The 21,836-nt window shown below is 45.4% G+C and overlaps 3 protein-coding genes across 9 annotated transcripts in view; 1 reads left to right on the top strand and 2 right to left on the bottom strand.

The window, feature by feature from the left end:
* Positions 1 to 1,065, bottom strand: part of LOC109886607 (chromodomain-helicase-DNA-binding protein 4) — a 54,963-nt gene extending 53,898 nt beyond the window's left edge. For 4 of the 5 annotated variants that reach the window (XM_031787189.1, XM_031787192.1, XM_031787193.1 and 1 more), the window contains exons 1-2: positions 892 to 1,065; positions 369 to 559 (exon numbers count right to left, since the gene is read on the bottom strand). In XM_031787189.1, the coding sequence (XP_031643049.1) occupies positions 369 to 423 (55 nt within the window). In that variant the 5' untranslated portion in view covers positions 424 to 559; positions 892 to 1,065. The remainder of the gene's footprint in view (positions 1 to 368; positions 560 to 891) is intronic. The other variant, XM_031787191.1, reaches the window with a different exon arrangement.
* An 8,126-nt stretch (positions 1,066 to 9,191) lies between these two features.
* LOC109906317 (protein Wnt-4-like) lies at positions 9,192 to 16,126 on the top strand. The gene is made up of 9 exons (XM_031787188.1): positions 9,192 to 9,727; positions 9,939 to 10,173; positions 12,350 to 12,503; positions 12,795 to 12,879; positions 13,056 to 13,187; positions 13,348 to 13,490; positions 13,601 to 13,741; positions 13,887 to 14,049; positions 14,149 to 16,126. Exons 2-9 carry the CDS (start codon positions 10,085 to 10,087, stop codon positions 14,316 to 14,318), a joined length of 1,077 nt encoding a protein of 358 aa, XP_031643048.1. The 5' UTR covers positions 9,192 to 9,727; positions 9,939 to 10,084; the 3' UTR covers positions 14,319 to 16,126.
* A 79-nt stretch (positions 16,127 to 16,205) lies between these two features.
* LOC109906357 (cell division control protein 42 homolog) lies at positions 16,206 to 21,836 on the bottom strand. Of its 3 annotated transcripts, none has more exons than XM_031787185.1 (6): positions 21,722 to 21,836; positions 19,283 to 19,387; positions 18,924 to 18,996; positions 18,615 to 18,724; positions 17,396 to 17,593; positions 16,206 to 17,207 (listed from the first exon to the last, which is right to left on the bottom strand). In XM_031787185.1, exons 2-6 carry the CDS (start codon positions 19,385 to 19,387, stop codon positions 17,118 to 17,120), a joined length of 576 nt encoding a protein of 191 aa, XP_031643045.1. In that variant the 5' UTR covers positions 21,722 to 21,836; the 3' UTR covers positions 16,206 to 17,117. The 3 variants fall into 3 exon arrangements, with proteins under 3 accessions (XP_031643045.1, XP_031643047.1, XP_031643046.1); XM_031787187.1 differs by having other exon boundaries at positions 21,615 to 21,722; XM_031787186.1 differs by lacking the exon at positions 21,722 to 21,836 and adding an exon at positions 20,651 to 20,719.

The raw sequence follows: 21,836 nt of genomic DNA, 5'->3' as shown, positions 1-21,836 counted from the left end.
TGGATACATTTTGATATAAAGAACGCACTGCACGCCAGCTGCCAGTTCAGTACCAAACAGAGGCATGACTCGTGTGACTGCCAGCAAATGGTCGTGGACGTAACTTCTAACAACAACACGCATGCATTGACAGTGCAAATATTTACGCACTCTCTATTGGTAACTAGCTAGCGTGCTATCAAGTTTGCCAGCTAGTGTAGAAGAAAAACATTCGGCTAGCTAGCGAACTGGGCTGCCTCATGTAAAGTGTCACTACTAGCACCAGACTAGAGAAGCTAGCAAATCAGCTAGCTAACTAGCTAACGTAACGTTAACTAACGTTACCAACCTGCAAGCTTGAAAAAAATTGATCGCTGACGATGTCTTACCATGTGCAAGTCCTGTAGGTTCTAAGTCTTCCCTCTCGTCCTCGCTTCCCGACATATTTCAATAATAATGAATTTAAATTAAAAGCGAGCTAATCCCTCCACCGAACCCTGCCCGATCTTGTGAGGGAGGAGGGCAAATGACGTGTGGGTGGTGGAGAATGGAACGGGGGTGTCCTGGGGAGGGGGAGTCACTGTAAGAAGAAAAAAAACCTTTGCTTGAATTAGCAATCCTATTGGTATTTCTCGAATAATAATAAGTATTTATTACAGTGACAGGTCACGGTGTGACATGTTAACTATCTTATTACATCGAAAAACATTTGTTTTCAATTGGCATGCCTCTGTCCACACCGCACAGGAAGCTGTAGCAATGGACACCCGTCAATCATCGTGTATTGAATATATAGGTGCATTATAGTACTCTCTGGAATACTGCCCCACTCGCGATACAAACTCAATTTAGGCAAACTTACAGTTACCGTCAGGGTTCAAGTGAAACCCCTAAGACTTTTGAGAAACTTACTGTAGTCCCTGTTAGATATGGGTTTCCTTCGTGTAATAATTGTCTCTCAGCAATGGTATTAGTCTTTAATATAAATTAATGAGCAACAATATCCAGTAAAATATGTCGTTAATGACCCCGTAAAACACGTTGCACACTCCGTCCCCCTTCTCTCCCCCAGCCTCAGTGGCTAGCAGAGCTTAGCTAACATCCTCACAAACACACAAAGGGGGCAGACATCCCAGAATAATCCCCCCTCCCTCGGCGTTCTGTAACACTCACACAACTCTGCATAGTTACCTCGCAACGGACAGACCATAATACTCAGCCTTCACGCACCTCCCCCCTCTACACACACACACACACACTCATACACATACACTTCTACTGCACACACACTCTTTCCCTTCAGTCCCAGCCCCTTAGCAACCCCGTTGTCATGGAGACACTCCTCCTCCCGCCCTCTCTCTGACAGACCATAATACTCCAGCCACCAACATCCCATAATAAACACAACTCCTAAAAAGACAGGAGAAAAAATACCAGTCACATGGTCTCCAGGGAAACTCTAGGCCACTGGTGACAGACCATAATATTCACAGACTGTCCTCCTGGCATGTCTACCACTGCACCCAGAAGACCTATGGAAGCCCACACGTAGGCTAGGCTACCACTGTGCGTACTTACAGACTGCACTCACAGTATAGGACTGCTTTATAACACTTGCATGGGAATAACTCTAGGCCAACTGTACTGAAGTACATGGTACACATGGCATAGTCTTAAATACACACCACAACACAATAGGTTTGCCACACACATGTAATTGTTTGGGACACACAGGGATACCAGAAACATGTACTGCTTGTGTCAATGATGGACTGCTGTGTCACATGTTAGGCACCTGTCTCTGGACTCAACAGAACAACTTATGGGATGGCACAGTACAGTTGGGGTCCATTGTCCCCATAGCCCTCACAGCATGCAGTGCTGTGGACAGGGTAGAGGAAACTAGAATGTGAAACAGGGTCAACATTGCATTGACCGCCACAGAGAATTCAACCATATAGATCTAAAGCAGTGGTTCCCAACCAGGGGTACTAGGACTCCTGAGGGTACCTGGCCTATCCACAGGGGGTGCTCATCAGCCCAAGAGCTTGACTCAGCTGCTGGGGGACTCGGACATGAAAGACATCGACCATGTCTTCGATCAGAAGACTCATCAGACCATAGGCCTACTGGAAAAATGCACATGATGGGGTACTCCGGGCAGAGCAAAATTCAGCTGGTGGTACAGTAGCTGAAACAGGTTGGATACCACAGATCTAAAGTATACACAGATGCATTCAGACTTGAATTGTGCAACAGATGGTCAGTAGATTGCATTGACCAGGGATGTTAATGTTTTGATGCCGTGTTTACAAACACACTTCCTGACAGCATCAGCATGTTTCTTTTGTATTTTATTGAACCTTTATTTAACTAGGCAAGTCAGTTAATTAAGAACAAATTCTTATTTACAATGACGGCCTACCCCAGCCAAACGCTAACCCGGGCTACGCTGGGCCAATTGTGTGCAGCCCTATGGGACTCCCAATCACGACAGGTTGTAATACAGCCTGGAATCTAACCAGGTTCTGTAGTGATGCCTCTAGCACCGAGATGCAGTGCCTTAGACTGCTGCGCCACTCAGGAGCCCTGTAGACAGAAACAGTTAAAACACCTTGTGACAACTACAGATGTATAAAAAAAAAAAGCTTTATCAATTAGATTTGATCGATTGAGTGATTTATACCCTAATGTGTTAGGACTGAATCAGTGATAAGAATCAAGTAATCTGGGATATGTGTGATGGATGCATTGTGTTTACATGGAATGACTGTGGACTGTCATGCATCACTCTGAATGGTTGGGCTCTGTCCTTATGGGGTGGCATTTTCTAGATGACAGACAATAGAATGGTATCATGTTGTAGTGTGTGTGTGTGTGTGTGTGTGTGTGTGTGTGTGTGTGTGTGTGTGTGTGTGTGTGAATTTCTTACCTCCCTCTCTCACCATCCCCGTCAGGTCTCTGCAAATAAATTTTTCCTGGCCCAGGGTTCCTGAAACCAAACACGGTTCATTTTGTGACTTTGTTACTGTATCGCTGATATTGATTTATCAGTAGTACATTATCAGTATATCAACCAGGCTTTTGCACCACTGTAAAGTTTATATCCTGCTTTTTTCCAGAGGAAATAAGTAGACAAAGAAAATACAATTGTTGCTATTTACACTTGTATCTTTTGGTTCTACCTTTCATGTTTTATTCCCCTGATAATAACAGGTGAAAATGCTTAGGAAATCAGTTCCTAAAAGCTACTGAGCCAATCCCACAGAATAAACTCACTCTCTCACCTTCTTTCTCTCCTGTGCTCTGTCACTATGGAGATTGAGGAGGGGTGGGGGGGACCCTGTATCAACCAATCACAATTTGGTTAGTGGGGGGGGGGGTAAACCTTCCTCTGTCCTTCCCCCTCCATATTCCCCACCCCTTCTGAATCACAGCGGCACAACATCCCATAATACTATGTCTCTGTAATAGGAGCCTGCTGACCATAAAAGGGAACATGTAAATAGTCTAGTGTGCCTTCTAGTCTGTCTTTCCTTGATCTGCATTGATGTGCAAGAAATGGACAGGTGAGAGAAACTCCTAAGTATGCACCTACAGTACATTGCTTTCAACTATCCTGTGTTTTCAGGTCAGTGCAGAGATTAGGAGAGGAGACCTTTTTAGACTATTGAGATGCACCTATGTATAGTAGCCCTCTGAGCCAACCCCTGGAGATGAAGGTTGGGAGGGATTGGGGGCAAAGGAGGCGGTCTGAAGTCAGACAGGTAGACAGACAAGTGATGACAGCTGGGATAATGAAGGAACACTGCTAGACAGGGGGGGGGGGGGGGGGTTAGACACACCCACGACAGACACACACACAACACACACACACATAGGCATACAGACAAAAAAGGGACAGGTAAGACAGGTAAGACAGGTAAGACAGGTAAGACAGGTAAGACAGGTAAGACAGGTAAGACAGGTAAGACAGGTAAGACAGACAGACAGACAGACAGACAGACAGACAGACAGACAGACAGACAGACAGACAGACAGACAGACAGACAGACAGACAGACAGACAGACAGACAGACAGACAGACAGACAGACAGACAGACAGACAGACAGACAGACAGACAGACAGACAGACAGACAGACAGACAGACAGACAGACAGACAGACAGACAGACAGACAGACAGACAGACAGACAGACAGACAGACAGACAGACAGACAGACAGACAGACAGACAGACAGACAGACAGACAGACAGACAGACAGACAGACAGACAGACAGACAGACAGACAGACAGACAGACAGACAGACAGACAGACAGACAGACAGACAGACAGACAGACAGACAGACAGACAGACAGACAGACAGACAGACAGACAGACAGACAGACAGACAGACAGACAGACAGACAGACAGACAGACAGACAGACAGACAGACAGACAGGACAGACAGACAGACAGACAGACAGACAGACAGACAGACAGAAGACAGACAGACAGACAGACAGACAGACAGACAGATCCTTAAAAACGTAGAACAAACACCTGTCCAGTAGATATGTCTTCTGGTGCTGTACTAAATAGCCTGGGATCCTACTCCCTCTACAGGTCAAGTGCACTGACTGTGCCCTGCAAGCAAGAGGCCCTACACCAGAAGGATCTCTGCCTGGGTGGGATTTAATTAGCTATGTTTCTACTGGGGTAATGGTCATTTGAAATTCAGATTGTTTTTATTGTTGAGCTGTAAATTGTATGTCTTCCAGGTATGACTGTTATTGTTGAAATGGAGTTGCCACACCAAACCTGGAGGGAACCCATTGTCTCTCTACACCTGTCTGCCAGTGTGTCCAGCCCAGGTGTAGTGAGCCATTACTCTCTCTGCCTTTCTGACTGCACACCTCATAACATTTCCCCTCGCCATGACCCCAAGCCCCAATGTCTGCGATTGGATGTTCTGTTACCCCCCCCAAAACCACACACCCCACCTTCCGTTTCATAACACCTGAATCCCATAGTATTCATAGCTCCCTACACACACACACACGCACACACATTCCACTCTTATCCCCCCCATACCCGCACAACCCACACACTCTCCCCTAGCTTCCCCCTCTCAGGCCTCTGCCTGTCAACCTCTCTATCCCATAATACTCACAATCCCCTCCCTTTCTCTCACAGCCACCGCCACCCCACCCCACCCACCGCCTAACAACGCATCTATCCCATAATATTCAGAGCCTCACACACTGCCCCCACCTCCACACATCTGCTGCTCACCCCCCCACCCCTCTAACACATCCATCCCATAATATTCACAGCTCCCTTCACCACCACCCATGCACAGAAACACGTTATGAGAGCAAGCACACTTTCTTATGGTAGTACATTCAGCAGTACTAATTTACTATTCAGCCCCTGTCCTTACAATGGAAATGGGTAGCTTCAGAAGAAACCTCTCTCTCCGGTGGGTGTGCCTTTACAGTAAATGGTAGCGTCTAAGTCAGATATGACTGCTTTGTTCATACTCAGGCTGAGAAAACAGCTAGCATTTCCCCTGGGGGGGGGGGGGAGAGAGAGAGAGAGAGAGAGAGAGAGAGAGAGAGAGAGAGAGAGAGAGAGAGAGAGAGAGAGGGAGAGAGGGAGAGAGAGAGAGAGAGAGAGAGGGAGAGAGAGAGAGAGAGAGAGAGAGAGAGAGGGGAGAGAGCGAGAGAGAGAGAGAGGGAGAGATAGAGGGCGAGATAGAGGGAGAGAGAGAGAGAGAGAGAGAGAGACAAAGACAGAAACAAAGACAGAGACAGAGACACAAGGAGAAAGAGTTACCACCAGAAAGGGTTGAAAAAAGGAGGGATCACATTTCCATCCCATAATAACCTAAGAGAAGGCTTTGCGATAGAGTTCATGGTTACCAAGGGTGACCATGGGGGATTGAGGTCAGCTGGCCATCCAGTAATAATCAGCACACTATGAGATAACAATACAGTACAGATATCTGGATGGAGTGGCAGCGCAGCCCTACCTGTTATACTAGTTACATCATAATGCTATAGGGCTGAATTTATATAGCACTTTTTCAATGCTCACAGCACTGGAACTCACGTCAATATCCACCACCAATGTGTACTTGTGCCCCATCAGTTGTATTTCTTTGTAGAATGAAAGTATCCAAGATATAGTTTTTTATACACAGAATTAATTCAAAGATATTGAATTTGGCCACAGTTGGCCCTTTGAGGCGCGCCGTTCATAACACCTCTGACTGCACCACCCACCTGGATGTTGGGAAACCTCTAAGAAGTTACACAAACTACTAAATAGGCACAGGTGTTGAGGTAGCTAGTTCACACCTGCAACGTGACTATAGACAATCAGAGCGTAAGTGAGGCCATCTATGATGATAAAAAGGGCTCCAACGGGAGGAAAGACAAATCAAATTGAGGGGATGTTATTTACGAGAGAGGGGTGAAGGGACGGAGGGATGAGCACAACGGAGGCGCTGGACGTGACAGTGGCGAGCCCATCGCCATGGAATTGCTGGGGGATACAGCGGAAGACGTCACTGAGAGAAATGGACAGACACAAAGGAGGAATACGACATGGAGTAGAGTTTTAAAAAAGGAGGGAGGAGGGAAACAGAGAGAGGGACTGTTCAAACAGCAAGAGAGAGAGGTTCGGGGAGGTGGGAGGTGGAGCCAACCCAGAATTAGGTTATTTATTTGTTTGTTTGGAGAGGGCCTCGTGTCATTGGGTTCAGGTAGACTATGGTATGCCATGCCATCATTATAGGTCGTAGGGCAGGGGTCAGATGGGCAACAAGGGCCTCATACACCTCTTTCAACGAGTTAACCAAACACTGTTCAGCACCATTAGATTGATTAGATAGGTGTATAAGTGATGGGCAATAGGCTACCAATCCCATCCCTGGACAGCCAAAGTGTGCAGGTTTTTGTTACTACCTAGCACTAAAACACCTACATCAACTACTGGAGATCTAACACAAGTAATAAATGAGTTAACTCAGGTGTTCCAGCTCTGGGCCGGAATACACCCCAGCAGCAGGGGTATCCCTACGCACGCACGCACACACACACACACACGCACGCACGCACGCACGCACGCACAGAGTGCTGTACAGGACCATAAGGGAGCACCAACCCCTCTCCCTGAACTCTAATATCAGAGTTTCCCTCTACTCTACATCCCTGAATGTTCCTTTAGGCCCCCTTTCCCTTTACCCCTTAACCTCAGTTTAACACCCCAGTAGTTTCTCTTCATCCCTCACTCCATCCCTCCCTCCCCTCCACTTTCGTGATTTATTTGCCTCAGTTCCAATATTTGTCGCCAGTGTGCTTTCTTCCCCTTGTTTAAATGTCAACCCCTTCTTCTAAGACAATATAGAGAGGCAGAGAAAGAGCGAAGGAGAGGGTAAGTACAGGGGGGATAGAGGAGGAGAGTGGGGGAACTCGTAAAAAGAGCAACAAAGTTTGGGAAGATTAAACATTAGGTAAGACACTTTCTCACATACATATATACACAAAAAACCAGTGTCACAATTCCTGGACGAGGGGTGGGTGTAGTCATCTCTATATCAAATCACATTTTATTAGTCACATGCGCCGAATACAACAGGTGGACCTTACAGTGAAATGCTGACTTAAAGCCCTTAACCAACAATGCAGTTTTAAGAAAATACCCCCAAAAAGTACGAGATAAGAATAACAAATAATTAAAGAGCAGCAGTAAATAACAATAGTGGGGCTGTATACAGGGGGTACAGAGTCAATGTGTCAATGTGCGGGGGCACCAGTGTCGAGGTAACTTAGGTAATTATGTACATGTAGGTAGAGTTATTAAAGTGGCTATGCATAGATAATAACAGAGAGTAGCAGCAAAGTAAGGGGGGGGAGCAATGCAAATAGTCTGGGTAGCCATTTGATTAGCTGTTCAGGGGTCTTATGGCTTGGGGATAGAAGCTGTTTAGAAGCCTCTTGGACCTAGACATGGTGCTCCGGTACCGCTTGCCATCCAGTAGCCGAGAGAACAGTCTATGACTACAGTGGCTGGAGTCTTTGACAATTTTTAGGGCCTTCCTCTGACACCACCTGGTATAGGCAGGAATCTTGGCCACGGTGATGTACTGGGCCATACGCACTACCTTCTGTAGTGCCTTGCGGTCGGTGGCTGAGCAGTTGCCATACTAGGCAGTGACGCAACCCGGATCAGGATGCGCTCAATGGTGCAGCTGTAAAATCTTTTTAGTCTCCTGAGGGGGAATAGGTTTTGTCGTGCCCTCTTCACGACTGTCTTTGTTTGCTTGGACCATGTTAGTTTGTTGGTGATGTGGACGCCAAGGAACTTGAAGCTCTCAACCTGTTCCACTACAGCCCCGTCGATGAGATTGGGGCGTGCTCGACCCTCCTTTTCCTGGAGTCCACAATCATCTCCTTTGTCTTGATCACGTTGAGGGAGAGGTTGTTGTCCTTGCACCACACGATCAGGTCTCTGACCTCCTCCATATAGGCTGTCTCATCGTTGTCAGTGATCAGGCCTACCATTGTTGTGTCATCAGCAAACTTAATGATGGTGTTGGAGTTGTGCCTGGCCGTGCATTCATGAGTGAACAGGGAGTTCAGGAGGGGACTGAACACGCACCCCTGAGGAGCCCCCGTGTTGAGGATCATCGTGGCGGATGTGTTAATTCCTACGATTACCACCTGGGGTGGCCCGTCAGGAAGTCCAGTTGCAGAGGGAGGTGTTTAGTCCCAGGGTCCTTCATCTTCTGCTGGGTATTTCATACAGGCCACTGTAACCACTGCACGCTTCAGTCAAACACACAATGTGGCATCACTGAGAACCTGTATCTAGGGCCACTGAATGAACAGAGACATATCCTGACAGGTGCTTTTAAAGTTCTTGGAAACTGGTGGGTACACACGGACGAACACATGCATGAACGTACATGCACGCGCACACACACAGTCCGGGTCACATATTATGTCTTGTGCTTAACATGCACAGTGGAGCCCATGCCATTCATCTGTGTCAATGTTAATGTACTGTAGTGTAACCATTACACAGTGTCCCCTCCCTCTGACTGCCACCCTACATCTCTTCTCTCTCTCTCTCCCTGCCTCCCTCACTCTCTCCCTCCTTTATAACCCATCACTCCCATCTCACCATTCTCACTCTTTCTTTCGGGCCTTTTACGGGACTGGACACACATTCGTTTTCTTAACGAGGGGAAGCAACCAAAGGACAAACAGCAGAGAGGAAAATGCTTTTTTACATATTTACCTATCGAAATCTTAGGGGCTCTTTTGGATGTTGAGTTTCCCTCACTTTTGTTCTTTGTGTTATAATATTAGTCTCTTTCTCTCTCTCAAACATTTTCTAGAGAGAGAGAGAGAGAGAGAGAGAGTGAGAGAGAGAGAGAGACGGGAAACAGACAAAAAAAAGTGTCATAATTTTGATCACTATCTGCCAAATCATTCTAAAAAGTAATTTTATTTGGTCAAGAACCATACTATTTGGATATTACCTTTTTTATTTTCTAATTTAGTTGTTTTAGACGTGTACCTGGATCACTTTACATGACAATACCTTCCTATAGGCATGTTTCTGCCATCACAGAGGTGGAAATTGTTCATCTATAACATTGATACCGTTCACTGAGAAATTTTATTTCATTTTCAATCTGGTCAGACACATTTCCAAAGAGAAAAACTACTGGACAGTGCTGGACATGAACTGGTAAGAACCCACGTTTATTACTAAGCTGTACTCATCCAGAGAACTTGTTATGTATTATACATAGCATTTTTCAAAGAAAATGAAATAGCACCCTCATCTACAGTCTTGATCACAGACCTGATGGTTGTGAATGAGTTGTAAGAGGGAGAGATGAGCTTCTCCGACAGAACACATTACTTAACTAACCAGGTCGACCTTCTCCTATCTGCAGATATGAGGGGATCATCCCCAAGCTCGGAATCAGAAACATAGAACAAACTGACACACTGACAGACAACGAGGCTTAACTGTGGAAACGGGCAGACTGCCGCCCAAGGACACTCACTGACCCACAGAGACGGACAGACAGACAGTCTGATGCCAACTGTCTCCGCTGTCAATCTCACGGCACAACTCCTCCTGCTGTTGCTATGGGCAACCCACCCGACCATGGCAACCAACTGGCTGTAAGTCTGGCGTTCCGGGAGGGAGAGAAAGAGAGAGTTTGTTTGTCATGCTATAACTTTTAAAAGATGGTGACGTGCCTCTAAATCTCTTTCTGTCGCTCCCCTTTCTCTCTTTGTCTCTCCCTTGCTGACCTTTTCTCTCTTGTCCTCTCTCTCTTTCTCTCTCTCTCCATTCACTGTGTCTTCTCTGTCCCTTTGGTCTGACGGTCTTTCTCTTGTCCTCTCTCTCCCTCCCTTCACTGTGTCTTCTCTGTCCCTTTGGTCTACTGGTCTTTCTCTTGTCCTCTCTCTCTCTCCCTTCACTGTGTCTTCTCTGTCCCTTTGGTCTACTGGTCTTTCTCTTGTCCTCTCTCCCTTCACTGTGTCTTCTCTGTCCCTTTGGTCTACTGGTCTTTCTCTTTTCCTCTCTCTCTTTCTCTCTCCCTTCACTGTGTCTTCTCTGTCCCTTTGGTCTACTGGTCTTTCTCTTGTCCTCTCTCTCCCTCCCTTCACTGTGTCTTCTCTGTCCCTTTGGTCTACTGGTCTTTCTCTTGTCCTCTCTCCCTTCACTGTGTCTTCTCTGTCCCTTTGGTCTACTGGTCTTTCTCTTGTCCTCTCTCTCCCTCCCTTCACTGTGTCTTCTCTGTCCCTTTGGTCTACTGGTCTTTCTCTTGTCCTCTCTCCCTTCACTGTGTCTTCTCTGTCCCTTTGGTCTACTGGTCTTTCTTTTGTCCTCTTTCTCCCTCCCTTCACTGTGTCTTCTCTGTCCCTTTGGTCTACTGGTCTTTCTCTTGTCCTCTCTCCCTTCACTGTGTCTTCTCTGTCCCTTTGGTCTACTGGTCTTTCTCTTGTCCTCTCTCTCTCTCCCTTCACTGTGTCTTCTCTGTCCCTTTGGTCTACTGGTCTTTCTCTTGTCCTCTCTCTCTTTCTCTCTCCCTTCACTGTGTCTTCTCTGTCCCTTTGGTCTACTGGTCTTTCTCTTGTCCTCTCTCTCCCTCCCTTCACTGTGTCTTCTCTGTCCCTTTGGTCTACTGGTCTTTCTCTTGTCCTCTCTCCCTTCACTGTGTCTTCTCTGTCCCTTTGGTCTACTGGTCTTTCTCTTGTCCTCTCTCCCTTCACTGTGTCTTCTCTGTCCCTTTGGTCTACTGGTCTTTCTCTTGTCCTCTCTCCCTTCACTGTGTCTTCTCTGTCCCTTTGGTCTACTGGTCTTTCTCTTGTCCTCTCTCCCTTCACTGTGTCTTCTCTGTCCCTTTGGTCTACTGGTCTTTCTCTTGTCCTCTCTCCCTTCACTGTGTCTTCTCTGTCCCTTTGGTCTACTGGTCTTTCTCTTGTCCTCTTTCTCCCTCCCTTCACTGTGTCTTCTCTGTCCCTTTGGTCTACTGGTCTTTCTCTTGTCCTCTCTCCCTTCACTGTGTCTTCTCTGTCCCTTTGGTCTACTGGTCTTTCTCTTGTCCTCTCTCCCTTCACTGTGTCTTCTCTGTCCCTTTGGTCTACTGGTCTTTCTCTTGTCCTCTCTCCCTTCACTGTGTCTTCTCTGTCCCTTTGGTCTACTGGTCTTTCTCTTGTCCTCTCTCCCTTCACTGTGTCTTCTCTGTCCCTTTGGTCTACTGGTCTTTCTCTTGTCCTCTCTCCCTTCACTGTGTCTTCTCTGTCCCTTTTGTTTGCCGGTCTTTCTCTGTCCTTCTCTTTCTCTTTCTGAAACCCTGTCCCCTGTGTTCACTCCTCTTTCACCCATCATTGTCTCTTTCGCCCATTCTCTTCCTATCCCTCTATCCTTATACTCTATCTCACCCCTTCTCGCCATTTACTTCCTCGCTCTCCCTCAATCCCCATATCCCCCACTTTCTCTTCCTCTATCTCACCCCTTCTCGCCATTTACCCCCTCGTTCTCCCTCAATCCCCATCTCCCCCACTTTCTCTTCCTCTATCTCACCCCTTCTCGCCATTTACCCCCTCGCTCTCCCTCAATCCCCATCTCCCCCACTTTCTCTTCCTCTATCTCACCCCTTCTCGCCATTTACCCCCTCGCTCTCCCTCAATCCCCATCTCCCCCACTTTCTCTTCCTCTATCTCACCCCTTCTCGCCATTTACCCCCTTGCTCTCCCTCAATCCCCATCTCCCCCACTTTCTCTTCCTCTATCTCCCCCTCTGCCCCTCCCCTGCATCTTCCCCTCTCCCTCTCTTTATCTCTCTCAGCTCCCTGGCGAGGATGCCGCGCTCGCGGCCCGTGTCGGGTGCTGCCCTCTGTGGGCGGCTGAGGGGACTGTCCGTGGGGCAGGTGGGGGTGTGCAGGGCGCGGGGAGAAGTCATGGAGTCTGTGCGCAAGGCAGCCGAGATGGTCATAGAGGAGGTATGAGCCTGGGGCAGAACTGTCATCGGTTGTGTTACAAAAGTAGTAAAGTCCGTGTGGAAGAGTTTTTTAAGATCAACCATTTGTATTTATTATTATAATTATGGATCATCTTCTTCCTCTTTAACCAGCATCATTAACATCCCCTCATCTGTACTCAGTAAAGTATTAAACAATTGCACCAGTTTGACCAAAGTTCACTCTCCTCAGCACCTATGTAAAATGTCTATCTGCCTGTCTATATGAACCCCGAACCCTTGGTCCCATTGGCTTGGCTGTTGGTTGGATCAGTGCCAGCACCAGTTTCGTAATCGCCGTTGGAACTGCTCCACCACCCCACGTGGAGTCAACGTGTTCGGTAGAGTCATGAGCCAAGGTGAGGACAGCAGGGCCTCTCTAGTTACCACTGGAAATCTGTGGTTGTACCACAGTCATTAACATGCTGGTAACAGAGAAGACATTCATTCCACATGGCTGAAATCAGAAGGACTAAGGACAGGTGTTGACATGGTAAATTAGTCCATTGCTGTCTTGAACTCTTCTAAAAACCAGGCACGCGTGAGGCAGCCTTTGTGCACGCCCTGTCCTCGGCGGCGGTGGCGGTTGCAGTGACGCGAGGCTGCAGCCGGGGGGAGCTAGAGCGGTGTGGCTGCGACAGGAAGGTCAGAGGGGTCAGTCCCGAGGGTGAGTCTGGGGTGTGGGCCTCTTATCCTCTGTCTACGCTTGTGTCTAGACATCGGTCTATAGGTCTGTCTCTCTTTCTGTCTGTCAGTTAAACTTTGTCTTGAAATACATAGCTGGAAAATGTGCAGATGCTATCAACATCTTTCTGTCTGTCCTGCAGGTTTCCAGTGGTCTGGGTGCAGTGATAACCTGTCATATGGTGTGGCCTTCTCCCAGACATTCGTGGATGAGACGGAGCGTGCCAAGGGGATGTCGGCAGGGCGACCCCTCATGAATGTCCATAACAACGAGGCTGGACGGAAGGTTGGTGGTGGTGGGGCACTCTGATGACATCATCAATCTTCACTTCTATAATATTTTTTCCTCATTTCCTTTGACTTCCTGATTGTTCTTTTACATTCCTCCATCCCCAGGCTATTCTCCATAACATGCAGGTGGAGTGTAAGTGTCATGGTGTCTCGGGATCCTGTGAGCTGAGGACCTGCTGGAAAGTCATGCCCCCATTTCGGCGCGTCGGCGCAGTGCTGAAGGAACGCTTTGATGGAGCCACAGAGGTACAGCCATATATTACAGCCATATATTTGGGATATCATCTTCATTATTCATTTAATAGGTGACAAACCATTGGAAATGAGTGTTTTTACTGCTTCCAGTCTTTTTAAAATCTCTAACATTCAACAAATACCCCCACTCACCCAGGTGCGTCTGTCCCGTATCGGTTCCAGGACAGCCCTGCTGCCCAGAGACCCCCAGGTCAAACCTCCCGCCGCCAGGGACCTGGTGTACCTCGCTGTATCGCCAGACTTCTGCCGTCTCGACCCCGACAATGGGATCCCCGGGACAGCCGGCCGACGCTGTAACGGTGAGATTCAGTCACATCAGCAGCACTGGGATAAAGCTGTTTTGTATGTTCACATCCTTATTTCCTTTTCTCTACCTTGTCTACATCCTCCCCTCCCAGGCACCTCCCGGCTGGCCCCAGATGGCTGTGAGCTGGTGTGTTGTGGGCCAGGGTACCGGGCAGGCCGGGCCGAGGTGGTGCAGCGCTGCTCCTGTAAGTTCTCCTGGTGCTGCTCGGTCCGCTGCCAGCAGTGCAAGAACACAGTGATGATCCACACCTGCCGAGAGTGAACCCAGTCTATACAGAACCCAGAGCACTGAGCAGACACGCAAGAACCTTACACCTGTCCAGACACTCTAGAACACTACCCAGACACAACACTGTCCAGACACTCTAGAACACAACAGTACCCAGACACTCTAGAACACAACACTACCCAGACATTCTGGAACACTGCAATGACCAGACCAGTGGAGGCTGCTGAGGGGAGGACGGTTCATAATAATGGCTGGACCGAAGTAAATGGAATGGCATGTGTTTGATGTATTTTATACTAGTCCACTAATTCCACTCCAGCCATTACCACGAGCCTGTCCTCCCCAATTCAGGTGCCACCAACCTCCTGTGGACCAGACACTCTAGAATCAGGGTTCCCAACCTAGGAGGCGCCAATGTTTCTTTGGGGGGGGGGGGGGGGGGGGGACCTCCCTTGACATAAGGGGTATTTTTTTATTTTATTGTTTACACCTAAAACAACGCATAAATCTGTGATGCTTTAGGCTAGAAACAAGGGGTAAAATTCCCAAGGAAGATGCGACTCTGGGAATATCTTTGGTTTGTCTCTATGACATTCAGAATCTGAGTTATGACCTAAAGTCAAGGAGTCAAAGAAATTGGCCTTGCTTGGGAAGTAATCTTATACAATGTGTGACTCTGTCGCTATCAATTGATCTATTCACTTTCTGTAAATGAGAATAGCTATAATTAAATTGAGGTTCATATACATTTAAACAAATACATATTTGGTAGCGGAATAACATTTTGGGAAATCGGGTCAAGATTTTATTTTCCTTATCCATTATTATTCTAACCATTAAAAGAGCCTACCTAAAATCCTAGGTCCCTGAAATTAAACAAAGTTACATTTTTCAAATGTGAAAAGTGGGGCCCTGGGGGAAAAGGTTGTAGAACACTGTCCAGACATTGTTTGGGGTGGCAGCGTAGCCTAGTGGTTAGAGCATTGGACTAGTAACTGAAAGGTTCCAAGTTCAAATCGCCGAGCTGACAAGGTACACATCTGTCGTTCTGCCCCTGAACAAGGCAGAACTTTGTTCCTAGGCTGTCATTGAAAAAAATTAATTGTTCTTAACTGACTTTCCTAGTTAAATTATTTTTAAATTATAGAACACTGATGACATGTTCTACAAAGTTGACCTGACTCCGTGTGGATAGTATAAGCCAGTGCATTATGAGAGTGAGGACCTACGCATGACAGAAACCTCTGCAAGGGAAGGGTGGAATGACCTCTCCCATTACCTCTAATGCCAGAAAGTAGAGATACTAACAAGCATGGAGAAAGGAAACTCACTGCATAGAGCAATATTAACACTCCCATTGAACATATTACACTCATGATGTACTCTTTCAACCTAAACGGATGATGCAGCATTGCAAGTCAGCGTCCTACACTGTGTAGGTGATTGTCTAGATCATAATGGCACACAGCCTACAGCGAGCACACACACACAATTAACTTAAACTGACAAAGCATTTAAAGCCGAAATTAACCACTAACAGTGAAATTATTACAGCCCTTTTCTTAAATCGGTTTGATTTCAGTGTAGTAGGTAGTTGCAGTCTTTATACATTTACTGTATTTATGAGTCTTTTGCCACTATTCTTTTATTTATTTGTGCATCAATCATCCTGTGGCCCCTCCTCCTACCCCTCAGATTTCACCAGTAAGGATACCTGTCCCTTCCGCCCAGTCCATCTACATCCATGTTGCTTTAGTCCAACGCTGCTGTGAAACAATTGTGATGCATGTTGCTACAGTGTTCTGCAGTCGACTTGATCAAATAAACTTGTTTTGACTACAGTTTCTTCTATGATGTGCTGTATAGGTCACATGAAACATATATATAGAAAAATAAGAATTACACACTAACTCAATGACCAACTGTGTCAGTTAAACTATTTTATTACAAACATTCTGCAATTACAAACATCCAGAAGTTGACTAGGAAAAGGTTATAATCTCATCATCATTGTTTTTATCAAGATTAAGTTCAGCTATTCAAAATATTACAGTTGAATTTGTTATACTATCAACCAATCACAATCAAGTTGGTAGTCAAGCAAAAAACTTTTTTTATTACGCAACAAAAAAATATAATATACGCTAAGAATTTCCCCAAAGAAAATCATAAAATGAATACATCATACATGACACAAAGAGATAAAAAATAATATAAATTCAGTTCTCTGTGTCGCCTGCAGAGTACAGTCAAATCTGAGGCGAAAATGCACTTGGTGTGTCCCAAAAGGAAAAGTGACCATTCTAGCATGCTAGCCTGGTCGGGAGTGGAAATAAATCTTGTGTTCTCTCCCTCCCTCCTCAAAGTAGCAACAAAAGAAAACAATGTCAATTAAGTGTTTCCCCAAGGTATTTATTTAATTTAAGCTAGGCACAAAGGCAACATGACAGGCAGGTAGGAGAGCCCGCCCCACAGAAGTAACGTTAGGGTAAACACTGCAGATTTTCTAAAGTGGATCTGGAGAAGGAGACTAGATGAAAGCTCTGTTGATTCCTTCCCCTCTTGTATTCTTTACTTGAAAGACCAAATCGCTCTCCTCTCCTTTTTTCAAAACATATTAAGAAGGCACAGTGCATGAATGTATTGGAGTCTCGATGCCATTTCATCTCCTTCCTTTTCACTCTTTTTGTCCTTTTCAAGCTGTTGATCTGCTTCTCTTAATTGTAACCAACTCGCCCATTCTTACCCTGCCCCTCTACCGCTCCTTCTCGCCTCCTCCCTTTATAACATTCTTAACCCTGCCCCTCTACCGCTCCTTCTCTCCTCCTCCCTTTATAACAGGACACAGCGTTTCTTGGATTTAGTCTCAGGAGGTTCCAAAGCTGCCAGGATGGCCTCGTCAAACACGTTCTTCAGCCCCCTCTGAGAGAGAGAGGAAAGAGGGAGAGTTTGCATTGACTTTTCATGGTTTATAAATGTATTCTAACCTATTTTGTGAAGTATAGCAATGTTTCAGCCATCATGGGTCCTTATCAGTCCTTTTCCCCTCTAACAATGTATCATCATAATCCTTGGCCCCTTACCATGTAACATTATCCTTGGCTTCTTACCTGCGTGAGGGCAGAGCACTCCACATATTTGACAGCCCGGAGATCCCGGGCCAGCTTGTCTCCGCTCTCAGGGGACAGGGGCCGCTGTTTGTTCTTGGCCAGCTTCTCCACAGTGTTGCTGTCGTCCCTCAGATCCACCTGGGTGCCCACCAACAGGAAGGGTGTACGAGGACAGTGATGGGAGATCTCTGGAACCCACTACATAGGTTGAAGGATACACAGAGGTCAGAGTGTGTACAGAATCAGTTCATATGCTCAATTCAAAATCATTTTTACATGTTAGTCATTCAGCAGACACTCTTATCCAGAGAGACTTACAGTTATTGCATTCATCTTAAGATAGCAAGGTGAGACAACTACATACCCCAGTTGTAGGAAGTACATTTTTCAGTAAAGTGAGTGCTAGTAGCCCCCCCCCCCCTAGCCCCTAGCCATTCTGTTTGCAGATATCAACAGAGATCGATGTAAGCCAGGAATGGGCAACTGGAGGGCCGCAGATCAATTTCTCAAAATGTGTTTTAAAAAAAAAAAACAATTTGGAACTCATTCGGGGTCTCAACTTACTGTTGAGAGTTACAATAGTATAATACAATTTGCTATTTTTAAATGTGGTTGTGAATCAGGAGTTTCTTGTGTTATGTTAGTCACTGACAGTCACTTAATTAGCCATGTCAGCTAAGATTTTTTAGATTGGTAAGTTAGTCTAGCCATCTAAACTTGTAGTAATCATGGTCGACCAGGAGGCCCCCATTAATTTTGCAAACATTTCTCTCTACACTACGGCAGTGTGTAGAATTTAAGAACCTTTGCTGTAAAACTACACATTTCTCTACACCCTATGGCAAAATTTGTAGAATTGCATGAAATGTTCCCAAATTGTAAAATCTTCTCTCCGCCCCATGGCAAAATGTATAGAATTGAAGCAAACTTACTTTAAAACTGCAACATTTTCTCTACACTCCATGGCAAAATGTGTAGAATTGCAGGAACTTAACTAAAACTTCAATGTTTTGCAGCCCCATCAAAGTTGCCCATTCCTGATGTAAGCAATATGAGGATGACTTCACATAGACTTCCAATGGGCTTTGGGAGATCTTCTGCCATAACAGAAGGTGAAGTGGCTAAGGAAAGGGTTCAGATCCATCATCTAGAAGTTTCTCTATGGGTAATAATACAAGGTAAAAAGTTGAGGTGTGGCGACTCAGAGACCAACACCGACCTTCTCTCTGACATTCTCAAAGGATGAGGGTGAGACGCAGGAGAAACAGACGAGGAAGACATCCGTCTGCGGGTAGCTGAGAGGTCGCAGCCTATCGTAATCCTCTTGACCTGAGACAACCAATCAGAGGAAGAGAACGCTGTGACAATGAAACTAATGTGATATTGAACGATTCAACTGGTTGAGTTGCATTTACAAGACATCATATGTTCTCAAGAATGAACAAAAGCAGACTAGGATTGAGTTGTAGCACAGCGACTGCTTAAAAGGATATACAGACAAAATAATAAATTGACAGAGACAGATTACCTGCAGTGTCGAAAAGCCCAAGTGTGTAGGGTTCCCCTCCGATCATCACCGTCACTGCATAATTATCAAACACCTGCACACGAGACACACAAAATAATGAGTAAAAGTTCAAGGGATGTTACCCATCTAAAATTATTTGATGAAGCAAATGTAAATCAATAAGCTAAATGTAAAAATATATATATTTAAAACAAAGTTCAAAAAAAGGTTCAAATGACCACAACTGGCAGGCTGGTTATGGTGTTAAAGCCCATTCTACCCTCCCACTCAGCTCTCTGGACATCACCCCACTGACCTCCACAGTGTTTAGGGTGTGACTTGTCTGCCCCTAATTACACCCTCCCCTGCCCACCTCTTACCGTAGGCACGTATTCTGAGGGGAACTTGTTGGTTGTGTAGGAGATAAGTAGACAGGTCTTTCCTACAGCTCCGTCCCCCACCACTACACACTTTATTGTCTGCATCTACTCATAGAGAGAGAAAGACATAACAAAGTAGAGTTACTATCTCATGAAGGACATATTTGAGACCCTGCTTGTGACTCCACAAACTAAAAACAACATAACAGCAGCACCCCGATTAGCAATAACACTATCTGCCTGGCAGGCAGCCTATTGATGTACAGACAGGTGATGTTCACGGTGTGTTAGGCTAATGCTCAAAACAAGGGCATCTATTGATCATCAAACCACAAACGACGCTTGACCGCATTGGAAACCTGTTGATTGTTACAAATGGATCCTTTATGGGGGGCGGAACTTCTACTAGTCAACAGAAGGAGGTAGAGACAGACAGGTAAACAGACAGGGGTCCTGACATATCTAAATATGCCTGGACTACCCCAAAAAACGTGTCTCTGTGACACACTTGGTGTTATATAATAAAAAGTTATTTCCAGTTACAGCTAGACAACGTTAACTTCCGCATACTTGCATAGCAAAGATATGACAGGGAATGGGAAGCGACATGATGTACTGTCATGAATTATTGTTGCGTGTTGCCTGATTTAAGATTCTAATTTCAAATCGTTACTTCTGCTTAATAATTAGATTAACACATTAGTAAAAGCAATTCTATACCTATCTGCTTTTAGCAACGCTAGTATTCCACACTTGTGACGCTAGGAATCATGCAAAAAAAAGCGATATTCCACCGGAAGCCAGAGGTTAAATAACGTTATATTTAAACTTACTCTGCCGATTGTCCTTAGGGTTAGTCCTTATGCGGGGGGAAATTGAGAAAAAACATCCACTAGAACATAAATTAAAACATACTTTCCAAACGTGGGTCAATTGTAGGCCCACTTTCTCTCCGCTTACTTCAATGTCAAAATAAGAGTCATGCACGTGTGCCATACATGCACAAAAAAAGCAAGATCTTGTTGGGGATTTTTATTTTGACATGTAAGCAGAGAGGAACTGACCTCGCTGAAGAACTACATGGGTCTACAACAGACCCACGTTGGGAAATGCTGGTTAATTATACGTTACAATATATGTGTTGTTTTCTCTTACAAATTCAACCCTGCATAAGGACCATGCCAACAGACAACCGAGAGAGTAAATTGAAATTAACTGTATAACTTCTGGCGAACTAGGCGGTTTTTTTAACAAGCTAATTCCCAGCAACGCTAGTGTGTAAATGCTAGCGTTGCTAAAAGCAGCTAGTCTATACCTAAACATGTGAAAAGGAAATGGCATCTCTTATGAATAAACAATCGACTCTACCGTTATGGCTTATAACTAACTTCGGCAGACAGCAAGTGAACTGGACAGCAGGGCACCGAACATAGGCTGCGTTTAGACTGGTTGACTAATTCTGATCTTTAGACCAATCAGATCAGCAAATGAGAAAAATATCAATCTGATGTGATTGGTCAAACGACCAATTAGTGGAGGAAAAGGTGGACCTGCTTGTCTAAATGCACCCATAATTCCCAGAAAAAAATGCAAGCATGCCATTGCATAGCTACAGATTATTACACCAAATAATGTGATTTAACCATAGATGTTGGGGATCCATTACTGGGAGTTAGTTACAGGTTAGGTACTGTTTGGCGTAGCACAGAGAATTTTCGACCAACCTTAATTTGGCAACACTAACATGGCGCCGTACACATTCATAACTGAGCATTTTCTCAATTCAAACGCACTACCTGCAACTGGACACAGACATTTTAGAATATACATGTTTGACCGAATTGACAACGAAGTTTGTAAAGATTATATCACTAAGGTTGGTCAAATTCTCTGTGCTAACGTTACAGCATACAGTAACCTGTAACTCCCAGTAATGGATACCAACAATATTTGGTTTCACGCATTATCTGGTGTAACAATCTGTAGCTAGCCTTTAAAGCCTCAGTCAGTCTAAAAATGAAAGTTAAACCTTACAATTTGTTCTACACTGTATGAAGGGTCAGGCAAAATTGAACAATACGTTCATACCAAACGTTAGCTACCGGCTACTCGGGAGACATTAACGCATATAACTAGCCAGACAATTTTGGGTAAAGTTAGATTGTCATAAAACATTTCAGACAGTTGGTTATTTTGTACAGTCCGCATTTCATGAAAGTTTTCAAAGTTATGACAATGTGGATTGGCTGGCAGGCATTGCCCCTCGGTTAGCCTGTGATTACTAATTTCCTAAAAAGTCGCTTATGGTCGTTAACAATTCAACGTTTCTTACGTGAGTAGGAACCTATATATAACGATGGCTTAATCTATACTACAACTGTCTTCACATTTATTCAACTAAAACAAATTAATTATGCCCGTTTTCAGAAAAGTACTCACCGTTTTCTCCGGCAATTAGGCGTTGGTTACATCCGGGTTTGGCTAGACCACTTCTGCGCAGCTGCGAGTGAGGATTTTTTTTCTTCGTTTTTCCCCCCTTCCTTGTGACAGTACT

Source organism: Oncorhynchus kisutch, linkage group LG13 (genome assembly GCF_002021735.2).
Source record: "Oncorhynchus kisutch isolate 150728-3 linkage group LG13, Okis_V2, whole genome shotgun sequence".
NCBI lineage: Eukaryota > Metazoa > Chordata > Actinopteri > Salmoniformes > Salmonidae > Oncorhynchus > Oncorhynchus kisutch.
The sequence above is the reverse complement of the archived record's forward strand: the minus strand, read 5'-3'. Positions and strand labels throughout refer to the sequence as shown.